Source organism: Sebastes umbrosus, chromosome 13 (genome assembly GCF_015220745.1).
Source record: "Sebastes umbrosus isolate fSebUmb1 chromosome 13, fSebUmb1.pri, whole genome shotgun sequence".
Taxonomy (NCBI): domain Eukaryota; kingdom Metazoa; phylum Chordata; class Actinopteri; order Perciformes; family Sebastidae; genus Sebastes; species Sebastes umbrosus.
In genome coordinates, this window is record NC_051281.1 from 9,702,027 (window position 1) to 9,724,768 (window position 22,742).

Genomic DNA, 22,742 nt, shown 5'->3' on the forward strand with positions numbered 1-22,742 from the left:
TAATATTCAAAGTACAAACACATGAGTAAATATCAACATGTAAATAATAAATAATGTTTAACTACAAATTGACTTTGGCTCTTACAGACACTGACTGCAGAAAATTGTGTCAGCAGGTTAGAGAAAACTGTGATTTGGATCTTGTGTAGGTGGATTTAAAGTATTAAAAAGCCGTCATGTGGTGGGTTGCAGCATTAAAATCAGCACATATCAGCTGCCTTCATCGGTGTGTTCCAAAAAACCCCAAGGTGATCTGACTATCAAGTCATAACACAGTGAGCATTTCAGGAATTTTCCACTTGGAGTTTCTCTCGGTGGAGTTAAAGAATAACATAGAAGATCGTTTACAACTTCACATAGTCTTCAATATCACTGCAGTTGGCAAAAAGGACATGTATTTGCCTGTAGTGTGGAGGAAGATGTAGTTATAGTGCAGAACGTGGTAGCAACCACCATAAACAGGAAGGTCAAGTAACTCATGATGCAATGTTACATCATATAAAGAAAAGGGGAGATATCATTGTCTTGATTCCTCCACAGGTATCTGTTGTATCCAGAAAGTGTCTTTTAAAACAGCTATTAACTGTTTGCACTCTGTTTTCTCCCCCCCTCAGTATGATACTGACTTCTATGTGCTGGATAAGTACCCGCTGGCTGTTAGACCCTTCTACACCATGCCTGATCCCAACAACCCTGTAAGTCTCTCACTCACTCACTCACTCTCTCTCTCTCTCTCTCTCTCTCTCTCACACAACACACTCACACACACACACAGTCACTGGCTACATGTCCTGTGACAAATGTTATGCAAATCTTTGCAAATGAGTTTTGTGGTTGACCTGTGGTTAAACTTGCGTTGCGGCCAGAGAGCAGCTTTAGACGACTGTAGCCAAAGACTCTTCAGCCGTCTGTCCTCCTTTCCTGGTTGAACCGGCTGATAAACACCACAGTGGATTTTGTTGCACAAGTAAAGATCCCTGCAGTATGTTCAAGAAGAATTTAACCTAAGTGCTAATAGAATTTGCAGCAATAGCATCATCATCATCATAGAAACCTGCTAGCAGCCACTGCACTGCTAATTTTTTTCCTGTATGTGGAAAAAACTCCACATTTGTCTTCTAGTACAGGTTTGTCCATTTACTCCTGTGTAGATCCAGACACCATCAACTTGCAGTCCTTCTTTTAACTTTCCAAGTATTTATGTTTTTGTCTATCTGGGTCTTTAGACTGGACCTGGATTTATTTCACCCGTCAGCAGCTACTATCTCATAATCTCTTATTATTCTTATGTGCAATTTACAGACTTAACTGTACAATTATTTGTGCAATTATTTATGCATTTATACAACATTTATTATGTACGTTTCATGAAATATTCTTATTTAATTCATATTTATACTATTCTTACCTTCATATTTAACACACTTAATGGAGCCCACTTCTCAGCATTTGTTTTTATTAATTATTTATTTACACTGTGGTTATATATTGTATGTGTTTGATGCACATATTTGTACATATTTCTTATATTTTGGGTCAACGCTACAATGTACTGACCCGGAAAAAACAACTATCTATCTATCTAAATTCTTATTTATATCATTTATTTATATTACTCTACATAAATTATGTTACATGATTTGCATTTTACAAACTCCTTTATTTCAATTTTTCTTAGATTTCTTTATGCTTTTAAATATAAGGGCAACTGTAGCATCCCAATATCCCCCTGGGGATCAATAAAGTATTTCTTATTCTGATTTTCCCTCCTTTCTTTGAACAGATTGTTGACCTCCTATGTGATGTTTTTCTTTTTGTTTTTGTCCAGAAATACTCCAACTCGTATGACATGTTCATGAGGGGAGAGGAGATCCTGTCTGGAGCTCAGAGAGTCCACGACGCTCAGATGCTGACTGACCGGGCCAACCATCACCAGATCGGTAAGAGTAGAGAGTGTAGAGATGGCTCTGATAAAGAGGCATTTACATATCATCTCTGTCTCCCTCTATTGGTGACAGGTTTGAATTACAACACCAGGAAATGTGTTGGATCGATGCTTTAGTTAAGTTCATTACAAGGTTTTTTAGCAACCTCTTTCTTTTGATGATGCAACAGATCTGGAGAAGATCAAGGCGTACATCGACTCCTTCCGGTATGGAGCTCCCCCACATGGTGGTGGAGGCATTGGTAAGGAATCTCTGTTTTTTTCTGTTTTACTGAACACAGATGACCTGCATTATCAGAATATGTGAATATGGCAGAAATAAAGATGTGTTGAGTGACTGAACTGTCGTCCCTCCCAGGCCTGGAGAGAGTCTGCATGCTGTACCTGGGTCTCCACAACGTGCGTCAGACCTCCATGTTCCCACGTGACCCCAAGCGCCTGACGCCTTGAACCTTCAACCACGAAGCAGATGCTGGTGATGGGAAACAATACTAATCCACAATCCACAAAATGGAGAGAGTATAGGAGCTAGTGCCACCCTATGACTCTAACGTGCCACTATGATTAACCATTTAAGATGAGAGGATGAAGCATTTGCAACAGTAGGGTGTACTTTATTGATTGGTGTACGGAGTTGTCTAACAACAACAACAAATAACATACATAACGGAGAAAAGGGAATTGGCTAGTTGGTGATTTAAGGTAGGTCCTGTAAAGCTGTACAAACTTAATCCATCTTTTAATCAAGTCAGTGTTTTGTCTTTTCTATGGAGATGTTGAAAAAACAACCTTAATACAGATCTGAGTCCCTCCTACTACCAGCACAGACTAAGGACTACTGATTGTTGTCTGCAGCAGTATCTACCTGTAACTACAGGTGTTTTGTATGTCGTTAAAGGACTAATCACAAATGATAATAAAAACTTCCAAAACCATCAATTACTTGGTTCACTTTTTTTGAATGTTTTGTATGTGTACTGCTTCTGAATCTGAACGTTTGATACAAGTAATAGTTAACAGACTGATGCATTGTTTAAACATGCACATTTTATGTCCCTTCCGATAAAGAGTGCTGCAAGAATCAGCTCTAAAACCCGTAAATGAGTTAGCATTTTAGCACTTCTGGTTCCCTCGACTGGAAGTTAATTGGTTTTTAGTTAGATGTCTGAAATAAGGTCTGTGTTTAACACAAGCTGAGTAGATTTAATGTTTTGTTCTACAACATAAAATACGTCAGTAAATATCACACTCGTGAATTTTGAAGCTTTTACGTGTCTTAAAAAAGACGGTTGCTAACAAGTGGCTAAATGAGTCTACTAAACGCCATCGCGCCGAACACTAGTCCGCCTTTAGCTCAGTGGTGGCGACGTGAAGTCCTGCAACCGTGATGCAGTTCATTTATAGCTTAACGTTAGATTTTTACTTCTGCCGATTGCATTTACGCTTCAAAAATCATAAAAGTGGTGTTCATTTTTGAAGATTATCTCGCTGAACAAAATGTATAAGTATCATAAATGTTTGTTTGCCACAGAGCAATAATCCAAAACCCAATGGAAAAATCTCTTTGGCTTTTGTCGAGGGAAGCAATGCGGTGCTTCCTGGTTGGCCGAAAAAAATATGTCATCCTTTTTCATTGCCATTCTGTTGCTAGGGCAACAGCTTTGGTCCAAGTTTACTTCCTGTCAACTACCAAGGAGGGTGAAAAGGGATGTCACGCGTCATCAACACGTCATATCTTTGGGGTACAACATATGCGCATAAAGTCTGGTCTTCAATCGCTGAAATTGAGCCAATCACAACTCAGGATCGCTGCTCCAATTACACTAGGCATGTGTTATACCCCAAGACCCCTTGTCAGCTACTGCATTAACAAACATTGCAACAGGAAATACAAAGGGGCCCATTTAGAGTGTTTATGTTGTCAAGTTTGAAAAGGTCCATCGGCTCCATACATAGACTGTTTTATATCTATGATCGGATCAATTTAATCTCTCATGGCTACATGACACATGCATCATCTACTAAAATACCACTTGCTGAAACAAAAAGGCAAGACAAAATGTTAAATAACAACCATACATGTGCTTTAGTCTCTCTCCTCATTCACAGACGTAACTCACTGTCCTGCTTCAAACAGTGCAAGAATGAATCAAAGTGCTCAAGTGTTACAAAAATAAGCTTATATGTGGTTAAATTAGTAGTTTTGAGCTTCAATGTTGATAGCTGGTAATGAAACATCCTAGTTGACACACTTGTGTACATTTAGCATGATGTTTATCCTGTAAATCCAAACTTGTAGACAACAAGATGTGCTCTAACCGTGGGATTATTCAGTAGCAGCTCCACCGACTTGAAGGATGAAGAGGAAGATGTGAACAATGTCGATGTAGAGCGAGAGAGCTCCGTAGATGTACTCCTCTGGGCTGATGGCCAACTCCCGATTTCCAATAAGTAGCTGGGTGTTGTATACTAAAAACTACCACAGAGAAAGAGAAGATGGGACGAAGTTGAGTAAAAAAAAAAAGAAGGAATATGTGTTTGTTCAGTGCAGGATGGAGAAACCAAGACAAGATATCTCTCTCTGGCTAGATTGTCCTAACAATTGACAATGATTTTCTTGATTCCTTATCTGATTGAATCCTAATGTTTTTGTGGCCCTTGAGTACTACCATCAGGTAACTAACATGCTGATGTTTACTGTGTTCACATCTAAGCGTGTTGGCATACTAATATGTGCTAGTATACAAAGTACACCTGAGGCTGATGGGAATGCTATTATTTCTTAAAGGTATTGGGTCATAAAGAATAGAAAGAATAGAGAAAAAGTCAGAGGTACACCAAAGTTATTAAAATCATCCTGGAGGTAACATGGATGTCATGGCAACACATCCAATACTTGTTGAGACATTTCACTCAAAACCATCACTAATGTCAACCCCTTGGTGGGGCTAAAAAACAAGTCAATGGACCACAACAGCTATTTAGACCACTGGGTCCGAACCTAGGGGTCCAGACCCCCACTAGGGGTCACTAAATCTTCACAGGGGGTCATGAGGCCCTCTTGATTTTAAGAAGTGTAAGACAACTTCTTCTTTTTTTTTTTAAATATACAGTTGGCCTATATCTCAGCATTTCATTGATTTCTGTGAAGAAAACTAAATGAAATTGTTTTATTTTTAAAGTTTGGATTATTATTTAAGAAATAAACTTCTAAGCATCAGGGAGAAGAAAACACTGAATTTGTCAAAAAAACAAAAGAAGCCTTTTAAGTATGAATGATTGCTATACAACACATAATACAGACAGAGAATTGTATTAAAAATTCCTAAAAATGCATATTCTCAGGAAATAATCTGCTCATAACTCATCCAAATTGTTCGTTTTACACAAACTTCCTGCAGTTATTGCGTTCACCATTTAGGTTAATTGTGCAGTTTATCTGTTGTTCTGTACTGTTATAATAATATAATAAGAAATATCCATAAAATATGTCACTTATTCAGGGGTCGTCAGTTTACTCAATGACAGAAAAGCGATCCCTTAAGGAAAAAGGTTGGGAACCACTGATTTAGATACATCCACTGGGAACTTTAAATATCTTTTTGTGCCAACCCATCAACTGGATGTTGAGATATTTTACTGAACAAGTAAAAAACGTTGACCCACTGGTGGTGCTAGAGGAAAAGTCAGGGGATAACCAGGGTCATTTAGGATACACTGCTCGGGAATCATGGATGTCTGTACAAAATTTGACAGTAATCCATCCAATAGTTGTTGAGATATTCCATTGTGGACCAAACAGAGCGACTGACAGACCCACAATGCCACCCCCAGATGCCTCAAACACTTCTCCAAATGTCAAAATCTAGTAGGAAAATTGCCATGAAATTTAGTCGTCATGTTCAATATCCCCAGAGAATGAAACCTTTCTATTTTCAGACCAAAACATCAATTTACCACAGATGATATTGCATAAATGTATGTAGGCAGCGAAATTTCCTGAGCACCTTCATGGTCTTAAGGTGATAAACCATTTAGATATTCCTGCTGGCCTTTCCTCTTGTTAGGTCTAACGAACATTTATGTATTTGGGGGGTGTAAGGACCATTAAGCCTCTTGTTATTCAACAATAACCTTGTAATAAATATCAGGGTCAAATTGCTCTCCTTTAAATTCATGTGAGTGTGGACTCACCAGAGTGTAAACGATGGCTCCAAGAGCGCCGTACAGCATATGCAGCCAGGGGACCTGTTGAGTGACACAAGAAAGGCCTCTGAATGTGGAATCAGTCACGGAGATACACCCTACTGAGCTGCTACTCCTCTCGCACTGAGAAACACGAGTAGAGGGAATAAATTAAAGAATTTGACCAAAGCGTCCTCACATAGTGGAAGGAGAGGACGATGCTCGTGACGATCCCAATGATCATGAGCACGACGGAGGCGATGCAGAGGAATCCCCCGCAGGAGGTGAAGTCCACCTGTGATGAGAAACAAGTCATTAACGGGATGAAAGTGAAGTTAATGCGCTTCAAGCTGCGTGAAAGAGCAGTCGATGTAATTTGAAAGAGGTTTAGAATGAGGTATAAATGAACGTTGGGTGGATGTGTCATGTACCAGTCAAAAGACGTGTTCATCTCGAGTTGCATCAGACAGAGAAGTTGGATTCACATCTTATCCCGAAATGTTAATAAATATTTAAAGGAACCCAGTGCCCCATTGTAATGCGAGACAAAGGCGTTCTTTTACAGTGACAACAAAGACGTCCTCTGACAGGCCGTATGCTACCGAGCCACAGAGAGACACAGTTTACATCTCCATCTACCTTGGTCTGGAAGCAGAAGACTGTGACAGCTATACAAACTAATGCTGTTATTCCCATGGCGAGAAGCACTGCCTTTGTTTCATAATAGCTGTAAGAGATACATATTGTGATTAAAACAGAAACTTAGGGTGTATTACATCGTCATCTAAATGTGCTGTGTTTGTGGTGTGTTGCCTGAGTTGGAGCCAAAAACGAACCTAGAAATCGTTCCCGACACGTAAGACAAGGCGAGAGTCTGCAAGATAAAACATGAGGACCATGAGGGGGTTTAAACCTTTTTAGATAGATAGATAGATAGATAGATAGATAGATAGATAGATAGATAGATGGATGGATAGATAGATAGATAGATAGATAGATAGATAGATAGATAGATAGATGATAGATGGATAGATGGATGGATAGATAGATAGATAGATAGATAGATAGATGGATAGATGGATAGATGGATAGATAGATAGATAGATAGATAGATGGATAGATGGATAGATGGATAGATAGATAGATAGATAGATAGATAGATAGAGAATCGATAGATAGATAGAGCGATCAATAGAGAGATAGATATAGAGAGAGCGATTGTTAGAGAGTGATCGATAGAGAGATAAAGTGATCGATAGAGAGATAGAGCGATGGATAGAGCGATCCATAGAGAGATAGAGCGATGAATAGAGAGATAGAGCGATCCATAGAGAGCGATCCGTAGAGATAGAGCGATCAGTAGAGAGATAGATAGATAGATAGATAGATAGATAGATAGATAAATAGATAGAGCGATCGATAGATAGATAGATAGATAGATAGATAGATAGATAGATAGATAGATAGATAGATAGATAGATAGACAGGTAGATAAATAGATAGAGCGATCGATAGATAGATAGATAGATAGATAGATAGATAAATAGATAGAGCGATCGATAGATAGATAGATAGATAGATAGATAGATAGATAGATAGATAGACAGGTAGAAAGATAGAGCGATTGATAGATGGATAGATAGATAGATAGATAGATAGATAGATAGATAGATAGATAGATAGATAGATAGACAGGTAGATAGACAGGTAGAAAGATAGAGCGATTGATAGATGGATAGATAGATAGATAGATAGATAGATAGATAGATAGATAGATAGAGCGAGCGATAGATGGATAGAGCGATCAATAGATAGATAGATAGAGCGAGCGATAGATGGATAGAGCGATCAATAGATAGATAGATAGATAGATAGAGCGAACGATAGATGGATAGAGCGATCAATAGATAGATAGATAGATGGATAGATGGATGGATAGATAGATGGATGGATGGACAGATAGATAGATATCTATAGTATACACAATATAAAGAATATAATACACTATAGATATAGCAGACTATTACAACTAACTTAGAATCTATAAAATATAAACATAGGATAACAATAACATACTATATTCATTAGCAAAGTGTGCAAGTTAAAATTTTTGCTTTAAAATAAAAATTAAATGAGGCAGAGAACCCATGTGCTAATTCAACATGTGCAAGATTATTGCAGCGTCTTTGTTTTTGTCCTCCAGTCACTCCTCACAATATGCTCTCAGTCTGGCCATATGGACGGTGGATCAAACCCAATATTGGCTTCTGACTCTAACAAACAGTACTTACAAATACTCCCAGCAGCACCAGATTCCATGGGAAACGCCTCCTGAACACAAGATGTGATAAATATGTTTTAAATGTATCATTACTGGTTATGAATATTTAAACAAGACAAAACATTATTAGTTGTAAAACTATTTTCATTCGAGCTTACCTCGGCTCTTTGCAGCAGACGAGAACGCAGTAAACCACAATATAAACCACACTATGGAGAGATAAAACACTGTGATTGTCACTGTGTACAACAGCATGTCAGGAGAATAATATAGAATGAGAATATTGTTGATCTAGTGAGCTGCTCTGTCTGTTTTTTTATTAATCTAATTGCACTGAAAGTATGTTTAACTCACAAAGATGCCCAGTAGATGCCGGGGTATTTGATGACAAACTGCCTCACTGGCTCACTATATATGAAAGCACAGACATAAGGGATCACTGGGAGCAAACCCTCCATCATATACATTAAGCTGTGGAATATTAAACTGGGATGAACTGGGACACTTACACAAATGTAAAGACAGCAACAACTGAAAAGGTGACGGCAAGCTGTGCTGTTAAAATCAAATAAACCTGCCCATAAAACAAAGCAGTTCTGTTGTGAGCACACAAGGAAACATTGTCACTCTGAACAGAAAGAAACACAATAAAAGTCTGTGACCAATGATGAAAATCTTTACCTTTCTAATGAAGGCGTGCCGAACAGATGTGCTTTCCCACTGGGTGCTCATATAATCCTCCATGTCTCCTGCAGAATTGGGAATAGCGGTTCTTATTACACTTGGAAGCTGCTTTAACATAATGCATTAACTGAAGTCCTGGATCATTTCCTCAGAACCTTGGTTGGGCGCTGACACTCCAGCAGACAGAGTCGGTATTGTGGTGGGCATCTGAGATGGAGAGAAGCCAGGGGCTGCCCACATCCCAGCTTGCGGGTAGCCGCCGTCTTGGCCCCAGTAGCCAGGCGGGCCGGGGCCCATGCCCGGACTGGGGCTGTAGGATGGAGGTGGTGGAAGAGGGTCGCCAGGCTGTGGCTGGTGGGGGTAGTTTCCATACTTAGGGTGGTGCAGTGCATCCTCGTAGGGTGGAGGATTATCAGTTTTAGATGTCATGATCTGACCTTGAAGAAGAGGGTAAGTGAGCTGGCGTGATATTGACACGAAGATATGATGCACATAAAAAGTAAGCAACATCCAACTCATCAGGGCTTTGTATTGGGAAGAATCTGGCGATACCATACGTATCATGATACAGGTTATATTGCGATATATCGCGATACTGTAAATTTGTTTAATCTAATTATAGGAAAACTGTCATAGTATAAAGAACACACCACCATATGCTTAAAATCTGACTTTAAAAAGTTACATTTTTTATGCAATCAGAACCGTTTTAGAGTCCCTGTAACATCCAACATACTTTGACACGGCACATATCTTTGCAAATGATATAAAGTATTGACTATTATAATATTAATCTTTGCATGTAAGCTATTAATTAAAAATTGATACAGTTTCACAAAACATAATATCATGATATTCAATGTTTTCTATATTTTCTTACACCCTTACAACTCACTACTGGTCAGCATGTTATACACAGTTATCCAATCAATTGTTATGTGCTTATACTTTTCATTGTCACAATTACTAAATTAAATCTGGTTATTATATGATTGTGCAAAAACTACAACATGATTAAAACTACCTTGTAACAAAAGTAACAATCCAAATTTCTGTATTAGTCATCTGCTGGAAAAAGCTATGTCCGTGCACAAATAAATACACCTTATAAAATAACTTAGTCATACTAGAAAAGTCTAGGAGAACAAATGAGAACATAAACCAAAAAAAAAGGAGAAAGAAAGAAATTGAAGGCCTACTCACCCAGTGGCTTTAGCTCTGAGATGGGAGCACTGTTCCCTTCTGTCCTTTCTCTCCTTGGAGGTTTGCAGACTTACACCACAGGAGGATGTCATCATTGTAATAGGATATGTTCACTGAAACTTACACTAGTACTGATGTGTCTGAGAGAGCAGGGGGACTCCGGTTGCTCAGTCTCCTAAACAAAATAATAAAGAACACAATTATAAAAACAAAAAAAAAACATAGACTATTGTGTCCTTACGTACTCCTAACGTTGATTTCAGTAGAATATTAACATATAAGAACATTTTTCCTAAAGGTCTAGGCTATATTTCCCCTATAAGTTGACCCAAAATGTTATATTGTGGCATATTACTATACAGCCTACTCTAGACTACTGTATTGTCAAATTAAAATACAAATTAGCCTAGATAAATTATTGAGAAGCGGACCGACACTTGGCTTGATTCCATATTGACGCCATATACAATTAATTAATTAAAAAATATGTTTAAATGATTTACAATTAACACTATTTATGTTATATAAAGGTGTACTACTATTTTATTTTTATTATTGTTTATTGTTATTTTACTATTATTTACCTTTTAGACACCACTATTTTCTTAAACCCAGGGACCTTGTGGACAATCATCTCAGTGCTTTAAGACTAATGAATGGACAACATGCAAAGTCTCTCCTCAGAGCGTATGAAGTACTGAACATATATGATGATGACCCCTAGAGCTACTATGGAAGAGTGCAGTCTTATTATTTATTTATTTATTCTTTCCTTTAATTATTTTCTACCCTCTTTTATTTTTGTTATTGTATTATTTTTTTAATAAATTAAGTTATCTTTCTTATCCAATTGTGCCCTGTATGTTAGAAGTATTGAGTTTAGATTACAATGCCTTACTGTTTGTAAATGAATATCTTCTTTTTTGATGTTTCTTTTTATTTATTTATTTATTTATTTATTTATAGGGAATAAACAGACACGAGCAGGAAGTTGAGTTTACAGAATATTTCAGATCTCTGCAGGTTTGAATGAAGCATCAGCTCTGTGTGTAAAGTTACACATAATAATAATAATAATAATAATAATAATAATAATAATAATAATAATAATAATAATAATAATAATAATAATGATAATAATAATAATAATAATAATAATAATATGGTTATTGTTTGACAAAAACAGAGAAAAGACAAAAACATACAAACTAGATTTATTATATTTATGTGTCAGTTTCTCATCTGTGTTCCCTGCAGAAAAATGTTGCACTAATATAATATATCATATAAAATATAAAATATATGATATATGTAATATTTATATATATTATATAAGGAAGAACAAGAGAACATTAATGTCAGTAAAAACATCATTATATGATATATTTACAATTAAATTGATTATTAATGTTAATAAATAATATGTACTTGTAGTATTATCCTTTTCTTTTTTTTCGTAAATGAATTATCTTCAATAAAAAAATAAAAAAATAAAAAAATAAAGAAATGTTCTTAATCTCCTCGCTTCCGGAGTTTTGCGTCTCGCCTGACGTCATGACGTACCGCTCAGAGGCTATGGCGCTTCCTGACTGGATGGTAACGCTGGTCTTCGCCGCATCCTTCTTCTGTTTCTTATGTTTATGTGTCCGCTACAGACGCAAAGCACAAGCTCTCTGGAGGAAACTGTTCAGCAACATCATGGCCCGCTCGGAGAAGCCGTTGTTCCGGATTGCGTGAGTATAATATGAACCCTCTCCTTAAATGAAAACAAGCGTTTGTTATCATCGCGATGATTGTCGCTAGCGTAGCAGTGCGACGTCTCCAGCCAGAGAGAGGCCGTCCCACCAAACTCCATTCACATAATGTTTAATTTATAAATTGCTCAGCCAGTCGACCACTGGCATTTAGATTAAAAGCATTTCCTTAAACTATAATAGCCACTCTTTAATTCGGCACACTTAATTATAGTTTGACGACGTTTATTTTAGGAGATTTTTACAATAACATGATGCCAGCCAGCCAGCTAATTGTAAGCTACTAACGTTAGTTTATGTTTAAATTACCTCTGCTGCTGGGTGGAACACGCTACATTTGGCACTTGAGTAGGCATGACTCCCTTATCTTTTGAAAGATGGTGACATGGAAGGGTTTATTTTATTTATTTATTTTTTATTTCAAAATGACAGTATACATAGTAACAGCAGAAAACATTAAAATCATTTGCAAACGAAAGAAGCATAAAACATAAACAAAGAGCTGTGACAAACATAAAAGGAGAACAGAAATGAAACAAAACCAACATAAAAAAACAAAACAATAAAAATAAATAAATAAGTAGATAATGATATATTTAAAAACATTAAAGATATTGCATACATTCATTGTTTTCATTGCTTTTTTGTTTTGTGAGGAATAAATTGTTGCCACATATAGATCCATTTCTTTCATAAATACAAAGAAATTAGGCTTTTTTTGGGGTAGATTTACACTTGTGAATGTGGAACTTCGCAAGAATTAAAATTAAATTAATAAGAAAAACATGCATTACTGTCTTTGTCACTGTAATCATAGCAACCAAATATAATAATTATATAGTACAGTGCAAAATCTGAGAAAATGTTAACAAGTATAAAATTATTGACATCTTTCCACAATTCACATGTCAATTTACAGGACCAGAATAAATGAGTGACATGGAAGAGTGTGTCAGCTCTGTCCACAGAGACAGGTGGAGACAGAGCAACATGTCCTGCTACAATGTAGCACATATGAAGAAATTAGGAAAAAAATCTCTACAAAAATTAAATGTAAACTCCAACATTTTGATTCCCTCTCTGACCAAAATGAAATACAACATCTACTTAGAGAAAATAGTGTCATCGCCATAGAAGCTGCAGGATATGTCAGTGCATGTCACAGCCTAAGAGACAGCCACAACAACAACACATACTAGATGTAACTCACACTCTTTTATTTACTCTTCTTCTTCATGTTTTTTTTTTTTTTTTTTTTTTTCATATGACCCTTTGATATTGCAATATATTGTTATTAATAGTTTTTTATTTGTTTGTTTGTTTTATTGACACAACAAACATTAATTACTTCTTTATTGTTTTCTTCCATTGACATGTATGCATGTCAATGGAAGAAAACAATAAAGTAATAACAAAAGTAAAGTAGTAAAGTAATAACAAAAATATTTAATTAGTAAAGTAGTAAAGTAATAACAAAAATATTAAATTTTTAAATATCTATATATTGTAATTTGCTTAATGAATTGTATATATGTATATATATGTTTTTGTTTTTATTTTGTTCTTTTTTAAAATTTGTATTTATTATTGAATTGACGCTTTGGCAATATTGTTCACCTGACAGTCATGCCAATAAAGCAAATTGAATTGAATTGGAAGGGTTAGCATTTTTCAGCCGCTGCTACCACACACAAAGTTTCCTAAAGCCTGTTTTACTTGTTCCCCAGGTACACACTCTACACTAGGACCAGACTGGGCTACATGTACTACAAGAGACAGATGAGGAAAGCCCGAGAACATTACCCTGGTGGACACTCCACAGCTCAGCCCGTGGAGTTCAATGGTATGCAGCAGTCTGGGGTTTTTACAGTTTACCATGTTCATACATGCTGGGTTGTTGTGGGGGAGATGCTGAGTGCCATCCACAACAATGAGAGGTACAGAGATATGTTGTACAGCATATACAAGCACATTTGTATTACCATCAGTAGAAAAGATGCTGTCATTTCAAGACACACTATGAACATTATCAATCAATCAATTTATATAGCACATTTCATATAACAGGTGTAGATGACTGACGGCAGACTCAATTTGTCCACTCCCATGTTGATAAGAGTTTTAAATACTTGACAAATCTCCCTTAAAGGTTTATTTTGAACAGAAAAAAACATGTGATTAATTCGCAATTAATCGCGATTAACTATTTTAATCGATTGACAGCCCTAATAAAAACATAAGATTAGAAGGTATTACAATAAAGTGGGAATAAGTTAAGAAGGTATTATTATTAAGAAGGGTAATAACAATAGTAATACTGATTCTAAAATACCACACACTAAACACAACTAAAAGCTTGCATTTTTAGTTTGCTTTTAAAAGCAGACACTGTTGTAGCAGACCGTAGTTCAAGTGGTAGAGAAACCATGAGCTGATTTAGAATTTATTCGTGGTATAGTGGGGAGACCTTTACAACTATATGTATACCTTTTAATACTACATGTCTACTTCTATCATTCTAACTGAAAAAGTTTAATATTGTCCTGAATACTTAATTTATAATTCTTTGTCTGCCCACAGGTATCAAAATAATCCCCATCCCGGTACTGTCTGACAACTACAGCTATCTCGTAATCGACACAGCTTCCAGTGTTGCAGTTGTTGTCGACCCTGCAGACCCTCAAACAGTTCAGGTGAATGCCTCTCCTGTCAGCTGTGTGCATTGAGTCTAGATATCATTTAGGGGCTTTCAGATCAATGTTACTATGCAGATAATGAGGACATTTCACTGTGCAATTGCTGTAGTCCTCTATGTTGCAAGAGGGGATAACTTGACTTGGCTTGCTGAACAACGCATTGCTGCAGAAAAAGTTGAGACATGTCGAATACTTGATGTCATTGCAACACCATCTGGGTTCAAAATTAATGGTTGCTTTGTCTTTATTTCAGCAACATTTTTTAGATAGACAGATTTTGTACACCGTGTACCACACATCTGAAGTTATATAAAGACCTCTGAAGATATCAAATGGTCCCACAGATGCTTCAGTTATATTGCCAAAAAGTGAATTGTTGAACATGACCCATAACAATGTGCAAGTAGATAGGTACAATGGGACTGGAACATTTGTGTTATGTGTGAGATTGTTTTTCTTGACCACAAACCAAGCTCACAAACCCAAAGTGACTCTGTGGCAATAATGCCTTTCTCTTATTTGGTCAGCTGTCGTACATTTTTCAGTATCACTTTCAGTGCACTTCCATTTTTATTGCCCTACAATTATATGTATTTTACTACAGCTATTGATTGTTAATAGTTGTGGTTGTAGTGAATGAGCGTTCGTGCATTCTCAGCAACATCCATTACAAGCACCCAAGTACAGACTAATGCCATACTGTGTCACTGTCAATAGTTGTAAGTACTTTGCAGCTCAATGGGCTTTTGAATGAAATGCTGCTGAAGTGTGGTTTGATATGGTGATTGAAGGTTGTGACGGCACTTGTCATTTTTTCAGGCAGTTCTTGAGGGAGAGGGAGTGACTTTAGAAGCAATACTCTGCACACACAAGCACTGGTGAGTTTTATAGCTTCATTATTAGTTGTTATGCATGCATCCATATTGTTTTAATGTGTGGTTTGTTATTACATTTTTATACACGAGGAGATGGGGCTAAATATACCAAGTATGACAGATTATAAAAACTATATTCTGTGTTAAGTAAATATAGGTGAACATGATGTTCTCTTTTTTTGTGATCAAATTATATAGGTTTTAAAGATGTGCATTGGAAATTATGAAACAAAAAATTACATAACTCAAAACAAAATTTAAGTAATTAAAAAAGAAATAAAAATAACAACAATAATGTAATAATATATAAAAAATATATAATAATAATAAATAAATGAATTAAATACAAATAATAAATATATTATTATAAAACAAATAAAATAAATACAAAAAAATAAAATAAACATGGTGTTCTCATGTACACAATTGCTGGTGTTGCTATTTTAACATGTATTATACCTCATCAAAGGGAAACACCCACACTAATGTGCATACATTTGAAAATTACATTTATGTAAAATATTTCTAAAATAAAGAGTATGTGGTTGAAGTGTAGATTGAAGGCCAAAACAAATGCGCAACCTTCTAACGTGTCCACGGTACTGACAAGCCTCTGTTTTCTGTTTCATTTGCAGGGATCACAGCGGGGGAAACAAATCGTTGAAAAGGATTCACAGCTCGTGCCGAATTTATGGAAACGCAGCTGATAACATTCCTGGCCTCACGCAGTAAGTCGCTGCTCGCTCAGTATCCAGCACACTGCTTCCCACAGAATCAGTCGGACTGTACTGAGTCCTGTCTTGTTCCCTCTGTCAGCACTAGTAGCAGCTGACTGCACGGCACATTATCATGGTTTGATAAACTGCTCTGTTATGCCTCGGGTAAAAAGTGTGTTTTCCAAAATGACTGACTTCACTACATAAACCAGAAAAACGGCGTTGCCTCATTTGTTTAGATTGGCAAGTACATTTTAACATCAACGTTATTTCAAAGAAGGGGTATCCTTTATGTTTCAGAGATACTGCACATACAGTATATCAAAGTTATTCTTATTATATAAGTTTAAAAATGTACTTCCCAAGCCCCTTTCTGCTTATTAGGTAACAGGCTGTCATGAAAACTCTACATCTTACATTCTTCTTAAAGCACTTTTCTTTTCTCTCTGTGTTCCCAGCCCTCTCTCACACAAGGACACGGTAACAGTTGGCCGAATGCACTTTAAGGGGCTCTTCACTCCTGGACACACAGTGGGCCACATGATCTACCTCCTGGATGGCCGGGCGGTCGACGCCCCCTCCAGCCTCTTCTCCGGCGACCTGGTGTTCCTCTCAGGATGTGGTGAGTTACAACACAATGGGATCCATAGAAATTATCATATAGAACTGACATTGTGCTTCACAGCAACTCGTGTTTTTATGTAAAACACAGAAGAGACAGAAAAGACCCCGTAATGGGCCAGTGAATGACTGTAAGGAGATAATGAATTGGCTGTTTGCCAATGCTAAGCTGAAAAGTCAGCGAAAATAAATGCATGAACTTGTCCTCATGCAGAGATCTACCCACAGACAACTTGAATATGAAATTAATTATTATAATAGGTTGTAATGTAGAACAAGCATTATCAGGTCAACCAGGAAATCAGGGCACTGTGAACACAAAAATAGAGTGCTTCTGACCTGTTTTTACTATGTAGAGCTGCAACGATTAGTCGACTAATCGATTAGTCGATCAACAGAAAAATAATCGACAACAATTTTGATAATAAATTAATCGTTAAAGTCATTTTTTGTGCAAAAAATGACAGGAAATGCTGTTTTCTGCCTCTCAAATATAGCGATTTTGGGTTTTTCTCTGTTTAATATCATATTATACTGGATATCTTTGGGTTTTGGACTGACAAAACAAGACATTTAAAGATATCCCCATGGACTTTGAGAGACTGGGGTGGACATTTTTCACTATTTTCTGACATTGTATTGACCAAACGATTAATCTAGAAATTACTCTACAGATTAATTGATAATGAAAATAATCGTTAGTTGCAGCCCTAGTACTATGATATTTTTATGGCTGAATCCTATTAGTGCAGATACCTGGTGGCTTACCTAAACATCAGACCTCAAGACCAGCTGTATTGTACAGCTCCTATCTGTCTTGTACAGGGAAGGCATTTGGAATTCATGGCTCTGGCTCATATGCCTACTTTTGATGCTCACACACACAGAGCACTTAGCCTCTCCACATGCCCTCAGCATGTCCAGTAAACAATGAACACACGTCATTGTCATCTCTACTGAACACTACTACTACATGCAAATCGTACCCCTTTCTATTTCCACCAAAGCATGCAAATTAGTTTTGCTTTGCCAATCCCAAGTGTTAGTTCTTGAAAATGCAAGGCACTGTAAATGTCCTTATAGCATGATTAATGTTGAATATTTACCATGTTTTCTTGGTTGTGTTTTAATCTCATTGTTACTTATATGGTTGTTGTTTTTACTACCCTGTTCCCTAGAGGCTATAAGGAATTTAATAACAGGAAATCTGCAGGTGTCTAACACATCATAAAAGGATCAAATTAAAAATACCGTTTACTTGAGTAAAACCTGATGTTGTGGTTTTCAGGGAGGATGTTTGAAGGCAGCGCCACAACAATGCTGTCATCTCTGGACACAGTCGCCTCCTTGAGTGATGAAACTCTTCTATGGCCTGGTAGGAAAATCTTCTCACTTGTCAGAAACGATGTAGATGTGGCGGTGGTTTGAATGTGTTGCTGTTGCTTGATTTCTGTACTTTGATAGACATACTGCAGCAGACGAGGTGGTGTGGGGACTTCTATAGGGTGTAAGCATTTAAGTGCGGGCATGACTTTTTATTTTTGTGCCCACCGGCTATCCTTCAGGTCATGAGTATGCAGAGGACAACCTGCTGTTTGCTGCTGAGGTTGAGCCTCGCAACGCTGCCAGGGAAAACAAATCTCAGTGGGTGCTGCTGCAGCGAGGCCAGAGGCTGTGCACGGTGAGAATGATGTATTGCCATTGTTATGCCTCTGTAGCACGCCGTTCCAGAGAGGATTCATGTTGTCCAGCACCTGGGAAGAAGGGTTTATCACCTGCCTACAGTGGATGTGTTGTCGGTGCCCGAGCGCTCCTCATCCAGAGCTCTCTCAGACGAGTCTCATCTGTGATACAGTCTGCAGCAGAGCAAAGGTTCACTGTTGAGTGAAGGGCCTATCCAGAACTTAGATTAGTTTTTATCTGACATCTATACAGCACGGCACCAGAGGCAGTTTCACTCATCTGCAATAATAGGCCTTTTTTACAAAGGATATTTTGACTTGTCATAACAGCAAAGGCATCGGTGTTACTGATAACATTAATGATGGCTCCGTTGTATTAAAGTGTCCATCATGCACCATACCAGGACCCTGAAACTGAAACAGCTAAATGGAAGTCATCATCATTAATTTTAGTATTTACACCTGCGCTTTCCCCCACAGTAGCCGTGTTTCCATTCACATCTTTTTATGCACATTTTGAAGTATCACATTAAAGAAACTGTATGGAAACGGCAAAGTTCAGTAAAACTTCCTCAATTGTGGAAAAAAAAGTTTTTACACTTGCTTGAGGAGGTTTTTGCCTTTTATCAAAAAACGAGTTGATGCGCTAAATGGGCGTAGTGAACATTTAACTCGCATGACTGTTTCTGCTGTCGGCGTCTTCTCGGATATTCCCATAACGTGTGAATGCTCGTCTTTGTAACCAGACAGAATGAAACATGGCCAATACTAGCTGGCATGAAAGAACAATAAAAACTTGTGCCTAATTCACATTTCTCTTTTTTGCAACGTTTCAAAAGTTCACTTAAACTTCACTCGACAATTGAATGGAAACTCGGCTAGTGACATGTTACAACACATTAACAACTAGAGTGGTTTATCTGGCTTGCTGTGATACTACCTCCGCCTCTGCTTGCTTATTGGCAGTGCTGCTTTTGCTGGATATCCATCAGCTACACATATTTCAATTTGCTTTGTGTTTGGAAGGAGAGATTTACATTAAACAATATGATAGCAGAAATTCCCTTTAACACTTGAACTCCTTGTTTTAGCTGCTTTTAACTTCTGTGATCCAGGGCTTTATCATCTGGATTGGCAATCACTGTGTATTATGCTCAAGTAAATGCATGAAATGGAAAGCTAAAAGGTGATTTATTGTTGATGACGAGGACGTTTTGCAGCATTTGAATTGGGGCAGAGATGCAGAAATGCAAAGCAGTGCTGTTTTAAATTGGCAGGAACCCACTTGAATGAATGGCATGTGAATCACTGTGGCTGCTAGAGTCACATCAATTCTCGGAGGGCTGATTTTGATGTGCTTTTCATTTTCAGTGTCCCTCCACTATTGGAGAAGAGAAGCAGTACAATCCTTTCCTGCGCAGCCACTCCACAGACCTCCATCTGGCCCTGGGTGTGCAGCAGTTCCAGGATGAAGACTGGACCCAGTTCAGGGCTCGGGTGCTGGAGGAGCTGCGAAAAAGCAAAGACCAATTCAACAGGAGATAGTAGTGGAATCACTAAAAACCAGCTGAACACGGGCAAACAGAGGAGGGAGCTCACCTGTACTGGACAGTGGTACGTTGTAAAAGTAATGCTGAGCGGAGCGCCGAGGTATGAATGAAACGTTAAAGAAACCAGTTTTGTAAATTCGAAGGGGCATTAAGTCATTTTTGACCTTTATCAACCTCTATCAGAGACCACTAGGAACAATAGTCACAACATAGTCATTACCTCTCCATTTACTGTATATTGTGCTGGTTTTGTGTTTGCAGACAGAACAGTGCACAGTGTTGCCTCTTTAACACGGAGACATAAACAATAATCTAGATCTGCATGAGAAGCTTTCTGTTATTTTACATGTTGGTACAAGTAGATATGTGATTCTGCTCTGCATACTACATGGGTTCATTTAGCATGTTAAGTACTGTATTTTTATTGCATAGTCTGGTTTATTTTTAAGACAAGCAAATAGTGCATTGTTTAAAAACCTTACATGAAAATCTTTGGTATGCTGGTTTCACGTTTACAGTGTTGACTTGAATATTTGATTTTGTTATATGATTTTCAGCAACAATGGTACGTTTAATTTAACAAATCATACTTGTACTTTGTGTTAGCACAATGGATGGGTATGGAGAAAAACAAGTCTGTACACTAGCCTTTCATGTGAATCTTTGTTTGCTGAATCTAAGAGCAAATCTTGTTTTGATTTTTTGTTTTGAGAGATGTTGCTGATAGTAGTTCTTGATGCTTGCGATTGGGCTACTAGCCCTGTTTCATTTTAGAATTCACTAAGGACCTGATCACACTGAGACGCGTCGCTAGAAATATGTAGAGTTGCACCGCTCGTCATTGTCACATTTGGCCCAGGCAGCCAATCATATCAAGCAAGAAGCGGGCTTTACTACTACTACTACTACTACTACTACTACTACTACTACTACTACTTACTTACTTTACAATTAAGATAGCAGCCCCCGCTCCACAAGTTTTTAAAGTGGCCGCGCCTGTATCGAAGCGTCTCGGTGTGATCAGCCCCTTAGATGTTAGAGGTGGAACACATGTTTTCTACTTCAGCCCTTTTTTGAATCTCTCAGCAAATAATTTTTTTCTCAAAGGCAGAATGAGTAGGATTTGTTGGTTGCGGTTTGGAAACACAACATTCAAAGTTAGCCCCTCCTCGCCTGCTCAGCGACACCAGAAGCTCACGCCCCTTTACCGCGGTTAGGTTTAGGGTGCTCGCCAGCGGGTGAAAGCCAACCCCAGATTCCCTCTCGTTTTGGAACGAGCTTTGTCCGCTTGGTGTTTCGCCTCGCTATATTTGCATTTATTTCATCATTTTCTTAGCTTCCTCTTGGATGTGTGGTACAATCTGGCACCTGGTCGCTACGCTTTTATAGAGGTTGACGCCCAGAAATGTCCCAAACACAGCAAAATAAGAGAATCCAGGCAGAGGGCAGGTTCTCTGCAGATACAGACACCGTCACACACTGATAAGTGGGTCATAAGTGATGATTGACAGGGATTATTTTTGTATCGGTCTATTCATTGTTTGGGGTTTTCTAGGTAAATCCTACTCAATCTGCCTTTAAACTAATTGTTCCACATTTAGCACTGTACTGTTCAAGTGTTAGTAGTTGCACCGTGTGAACATGAACATGAACATGAACATGAACATGAACATGAACATGTGTGTGAAGGATTTGACTGGTAGCGCATTGTACTGTATGAAACGGACTGAATTACTGTAGAAGGGATGATTTCTTCTGTTAGCCTGTAGATAACTAAACATACAGGGTGATGTTGAATCAAGCAATCTGTAGGCAATACACTAATGTTTTGCAATGATTTTCGTTTAAAATGTGTAATATTTAAGAGTTAGATGATGATGGAAAGATCTGTCATTTTCTTCCTAATATGAGAATACAATGTGACATTGACTGCGGTACTCACTTTAAATTACAGAAGGAATATTTTATAGCCAATTTGAAAACCAAAATTGTACATATTTTTAATATATTGAAGGATTTATTATACTGTGACGAAACAATGGACGCAAATTATTTCAGTATAATAATAAAAAAGTATTCTTCCCATGCACATTTGATTATTTCTGTTGTCTTTTTTATAAAGGAGATGCAGCATCTGATAAGGTGGAAACGGGCAAGAATGCAAAGGAATAATCCTTTAAACTTTTGCGGCGCTGTGAACGCTCCTCAGATTCCTCCCTTGCTCCTGCAGTAGGGCGGGTATCAAAGCTCCTTCTCCCCTGGTGATTGTTGACTAAAATGTTATTCTGTTTGTTTGATGCGGATTCCCATCTTATTTGCATATGTTTGAGTTATGAATACCACCACATGGGAGACTGTTTTACTTCAGGTTACGTTTTAATGAGGGCATATGAAAGTAAACTCCTTCATTAGAGCTGTGTATGTGTTATTTGTTGTCTTTAGGAGTGTTAAAAACTGACAGCTGAGTTATTTTTCCCTCTGCTATAACTTCCCTAAACTCAAATAAGAGAGTAACCTACTTTATGCACATGCAAAAGATACTCAAGTAAA

General features: G+C 37.5%; 3 protein-coding genes across 4 annotated transcripts in view; 2 read left to right on the forward strand and 1 right to left on the reverse strand.

Moving 5' to 3' along the window:
• The window catches only part of dars1 (aspartyl-tRNA synthetase 1), a 39,378-nt gene extending 36,494 nt beyond the window's left edge, over positions 1–2,884 (forward strand). Inside the window, exons 15-18 of the mRNA XM_037789264.1 lie at positions 615–695; positions 1,829–1,940; positions 2,116–2,187; positions 2,304–2,884. Of these exons, the coding sequence (XP_037645192.1) occupies positions 615–695; positions 1,829–1,940; positions 2,116–2,187; positions 2,304–2,395 (357 nt within the window). The 3' untranslated portion in view covers positions 2,396–2,884. The remainder of the gene's footprint in view (positions 1–614; positions 696–1,828; positions 1,941–2,115; positions 2,188–2,303) is intronic.
• Positions 2,885–3,148: 264 nt separating this feature from the next.
• Positions 3,149–11,999, reverse strand: LOC119499953 (protein lifeguard 3-like). 2 transcript variants are annotated; one of them, XM_037789267.1, is made up of 13 exons: positions 11,862–11,999; positions 10,299–10,473; positions 9,251–9,527; positions 9,093–9,160; positions 8,921–8,985; positions 8,766–8,819; positions 8,570–8,620; positions 8,422–8,461; positions 6,967–7,004; positions 6,770–6,857; positions 6,330–6,425; positions 6,140–6,193; positions 3,149–4,421 (listed from the first exon to the last, which is right to left on the reverse strand). In XM_037789267.1, exons 3-13 carry the CDS (start codon positions 9,522–9,524, stop codon positions 4,272–4,274), a joined length of 978 nt encoding a protein of 325 aa, XP_037645195.1. In that variant the 5' UTR covers positions 9,525–9,527; positions 10,299–10,473; positions 11,862–11,999; the 3' UTR covers positions 3,149–4,271. The 2 variants fall into 2 exon arrangements, with proteins under 2 accessions (XP_037645195.1, XP_037645194.1); XM_037789266.1 differs by having other exon boundaries at positions 9,251–9,532.
• On the forward strand, positions 11,846–22,283 carry pnkd (PNKD metallo-beta-lactamase domain containing). Its single transcript, XM_037789265.1, has 9 exons — positions 11,846–12,031; positions 13,780–13,895; positions 14,633–14,745; positions 15,568–15,626; positions 16,259–16,351; positions 16,798–16,961; positions 18,249–18,335; positions 18,526–18,641; positions 20,014–22,283. The coding sequence occupies exons 1-9, from the start codon at positions 11,853–11,855 to the stop codon at positions 20,185–20,187; spliced, it is 1,101 nt and encodes a 366-aa protein (XP_037645193.1). The 5' UTR covers positions 11,846–11,852; the 3' UTR covers positions 20,188–22,283.
• Positions 22,284–22,742: the final 459 nt, after the last annotated feature.

Excerpts from the sequence above, each read along its gene's own strand:
- LOC119499953 (XM_037789267.1), bottom strand. The coding sequence starts at position 9,524 with ATGACATCTAAAACTGATAATCCTCCACCCTACGAGGATGCACTGCAC. Across the intron at positions 6,858-6,966 it reads GTGTCGGGAACGATTTCTAG|CTATTATGAAACAAAGGCAG; the intron begins GTTCGTTTTTGG and ends TATCTCTTACAG. Across the intron at positions 6,194-6,329 it reads TCGTCCTCTCCTTCCACTAT|GTCCCCTGGCTGCATATGCT; the intron begins GTGAGGACGCTT and ends GTCACTCAACAG.
- pnkd (XM_037789265.1), top strand. The coding sequence starts at position 11,853 with ATGACGTACCGCTCAGAGGCTATGGCGCTTCCTGACTGGATGGTAACG. Across the intron at positions 15,627-16,258 it reads CTCTGCACACACAAGCACTG|GGATCACAGCGGGGGAAACA; the intron begins GTGAGTTTTATA and ends TTTCATTTGCAG. Across the intron at positions 16,352-16,797 it reads AACATTCCTGGCCTCACGCA|CCCTCTCTCACACAAGGACA; the intron begins GTAAGTCGCTGC and ends CTGTGTTCCCAG.